General features: G+C 46.8%; 1 protein-coding gene across 1 annotated transcript; it reads left to right on the top strand.

Annotated features, from left to right (window-relative positions):
* The first annotated feature begins 1,179 nt into the window (after positions 1–1,179).
* Positions 1,180–2,772, top strand: LOC125548287 (glucosidase 2 subunit beta-like). The gene is made up of 5 exons (XM_048711937.1): positions 1,180–1,407; positions 1,503–1,616; positions 1,882–1,977; positions 2,145–2,384; positions 2,504–2,772. The coding sequence occupies exons 1-5, from the start codon at positions 1,314–1,316 to the stop codon at positions 2,755–2,757; spliced, it is 798 nt and encodes a 265-aa protein (XP_048567894.1). The 5' UTR covers positions 1,180–1,313; the 3' UTR covers positions 2,758–2,772.
* Positions 2,773–3,224: the final 452 nt, after the last annotated feature.

The raw sequence follows: 3,224 nt of genomic DNA, 5'->3' as shown, positions 1-3,224 counted from the left end.
ATGCCCAGCCACCAGCACGCGCGAACCGTTTTCTTCGCTTATGTTTTGCTCACCACTCTTTTCCCGGTCTCATCTCTTCTCCTTACCTGGTGCGGCGACACAACTGATGCGCGGCGTCGAGGCTGTAGATTTTTGACCAGGGCGATGGTTGCGTCGAGGGTGCGGGGTGGCTTAGCTAGCCATGGCGGGGGCGAGGCTAGACAGAGCGCGGGGCAGCGGATCCAGCCATGTCGCTAGGTGGCGAGGCGGCAGAGCAAGCCATGACGCGACGACGGGACCGGTCAGAGCACGTAGTGGAGAGGCCGACCAGCGCAGCCAGCGGCGTTGCTAGCTTTGTGCTGCATGCGTTGCTAGCGACCAGGGCGCCGGCTTGCTGAGGTTGGCCGAGCGTGTGCGTGTGGCTTGCTAGCAGGCTGCTGGAGTGCTTGCTTCTTCGTGTGGCTCATTAGCTGGCTTGCCGTTCTTCCTGTGTTCGCGCAATCGTTCCTACGGCTTATCTTCTGTTGTGTGAGCTGCAAGTTGAAGCTTGGAACGGGAAGAGATGTCGACGACACTTTCCTTATCATGCTCAACAACTGTTTACGTAAATGCCTGAGAGCTTTCTCGGATAACTGTTGGGTGCTATGCGCCTGCATGCATATGTCCTCTCTCTGCGTGTGCGCGTGTGTGCTCTTTCTTAGTTTGTAGCTTTGATGTGTAGCAACCCCCTCTTTCTCTTTGTTATCGTTTTGTGTATAGATGTATTTTTTCAAGTATTTATCTTCTATAAAAGAAAGTACTTTGTATTTGTCTATTTTGCTCTGAAGCATATGTACTAACTGACGAGCACTTTACTTAAAATTTCATTTTTGTTATTATTTATATCATATTTGACTGATCTTTTTGCGGGGTTATCATATTTGGCTGATTTATATTGAAAAAAATATAACTATGAGATGATTTCACCTTCTTAATAGAAAAGGTCACTACAACTCCTAGTCCGTATTTATCCACCAAACCAAACGGACAAATGGCTATCTCTAGCCACTTAACATTCTACCCAACCAAATAGAAAAAAGATATCCCTAGCCAGGTGGTTGAGGATATCTATAGCCATTTAACCTATTCTCCGAACCAAACACATCCTACGGGTCCCTGTCTATCATGGGAGGAAATTTGTGGGTATTTGTTGGAGAGACAAGTGAAAAAAATAGTGAAGAATCGAGGCTCGTTACGTTTTTCCCTGTGGGGCGGAGGTTCTTTGCCTGGTGACACCCAAACCTGAAGCGAACCCACGCTGTTCGCCGACCCGTCCACTGCTGCTCCGGCCAGCCATGAGGGTCCTCGCGCTCCTCCTCCTACTATGGATCTCTGCCGCCGCCACTGCATCCCGTCCGCCGCTCGAGACCCTCGGCATCCCTCCGCAAGGTTCCCCCCGGATCTGACCGCGCTTTGCTTTCTTTTGCGCCTTCTCTGCCGACGCCAGGTAGATGCGGTTCTTAATTTAGCGTTGCTGGGCGCAGATGAGGCGTACTACAGGGGCGGCGTGATCAAGTGCAGGGACGGATCGGGCAAGTTCACCAGGGATCAGCTCAACGACGACTTCTGCGACTGTCCCGACGGCACCGACGAGCCAGGTACCGCCTCTTTCTTCTTCTTTGCTTAAAAACACGCTCTTTTTCTTCCGCGTGTGGTGTGATTTCTCCGAGATTGCTGTAGAGCCAGCCCCCCTTAGTTTCATGGCCTGTGCGCGTTGGTTTTGAACTGTGGGAGTCTTGGGGATCCATTCGTGCCGGAGATGTGTGAAAGTTGGGATATTCTCTCTGTTAGGCTCATATATTTGTGCCAATGTTGGAACCAGGAGAGCAGTTCACTGAATCGTGCTTCCTTTTTCCTGCGCAGGGACATCCGCGTGCCCGGAGGCGAAATTCTACTGCAAGAATACCGGACATTCTCCAATCACCATCTTCTCGTCGCGAGTGAATGATGGTATATGCGGTAAGAGGCTAATAGCAGTTGCGTTTTCTTTGTTCCATTGCTTTATTTGTTTTTGTTAAGACTAAAGATACATGTACAACAAAGACTAGAGACCAAGAAACTGGCTGGAGCTCCTATTCCATTGATCCTTTTATAACTTGCTCTACTTGTTCCTCATTGTTTGCTAGATTGCTGTGACGGGAGTGACGAATACGGTAGCAATGGCACTTGCAAGAATACATGCTGGGAAGCTGGCAAGGCGGCGAGGGAGAAGTTAAAGAAGAAAGTAGCTACATATAAAAGTGGTGTCGTTATTCGGAATCAGGAAGTTGAAAAGGCCGAATTGGCAATTGCGAAAGATGAAGCAGAGTTAACAAAACTGAAGGGTGAAGAGAAGATACTCCAGGGGCTTGTCGACAAGCTCAAAGGTGAGCCCTCATAGCCAACTCGTCGTTTTGCAAAGAGGGGTATATCGAGTAAATGTTGTTGAAGATGTTAATTTTAGATGGATAGTTTTTATGTGTCCAATACTGTTCATGCTGTGCAGAGCAAAAGAGATTAATAGAAAAGGCAGAGGAAGAGGAGCGCCTAATAAAAGAGAAGGAAGAAAAGAGAATTAAAGAAGAAGCTGAAAAACAAGCAGCTGAGGAAAACAAAGCACCTGATGCCTCTCAGGAAGCAGATTCTCAGGACACTAATGAGAAGGCACAAGAAGATGAAAGCAAGGTTGGTGGTTCTTCCTATATATTGTTTGACCCCTTGTCCATCTATTCCATGTTGGTTACTATCACCTCAGTTTGAAGAACTACTAGAACTCATCATCCTCGTCCATAATATCAGAACCCGAATTACCTTGATAGGAGACAGTTTTGTACTTAAGCAATTCACAGAAGTAATGAAATAATCATGAAATCAGTCTCTTGTATTTTTTATACTTTTAAAATCATTTAAGCTGTCCACTTACAAAATAAAGCCTTAAATGGTTGGTTTAGTACTTCAATTTTAGGGTTTCGCACTATATAAGCTGAATTAATAACATCTAAAAAATGGATTGTTAACTTCCCTTCTTGTGGTCGCATTTTTCATAAGCATACACACATCTCAAAAAACAGATAATGCCCACGTACCCTGGAGGCTGTAGGTTCAACTGAAGCTATCAAGAAATATTCTGTGCAATTCCGGCCAAGGTTATCATGCTGATAGGGTGAGGCGAAGTAGCACAACCTGAACCACCACCTAACTGCCCAAGGCGATATCATACGAGCCCC

This window comes from Triticum urartu, chromosome 3 (assembly GCF_003073215.2).
Source record: "Triticum urartu cultivar G1812 chromosome 3, Tu2.1, whole genome shotgun sequence".
NCBI classification, from domain to species: Eukaryota; Viridiplantae; Streptophyta; class Magnoliopsida; order Poales; family Poaceae; genus Triticum; species Triticum urartu.
Note: the sequence above shows the minus strand (reverse complement) of the source record. Positions and strands in the feature narration are given on the sequence as shown.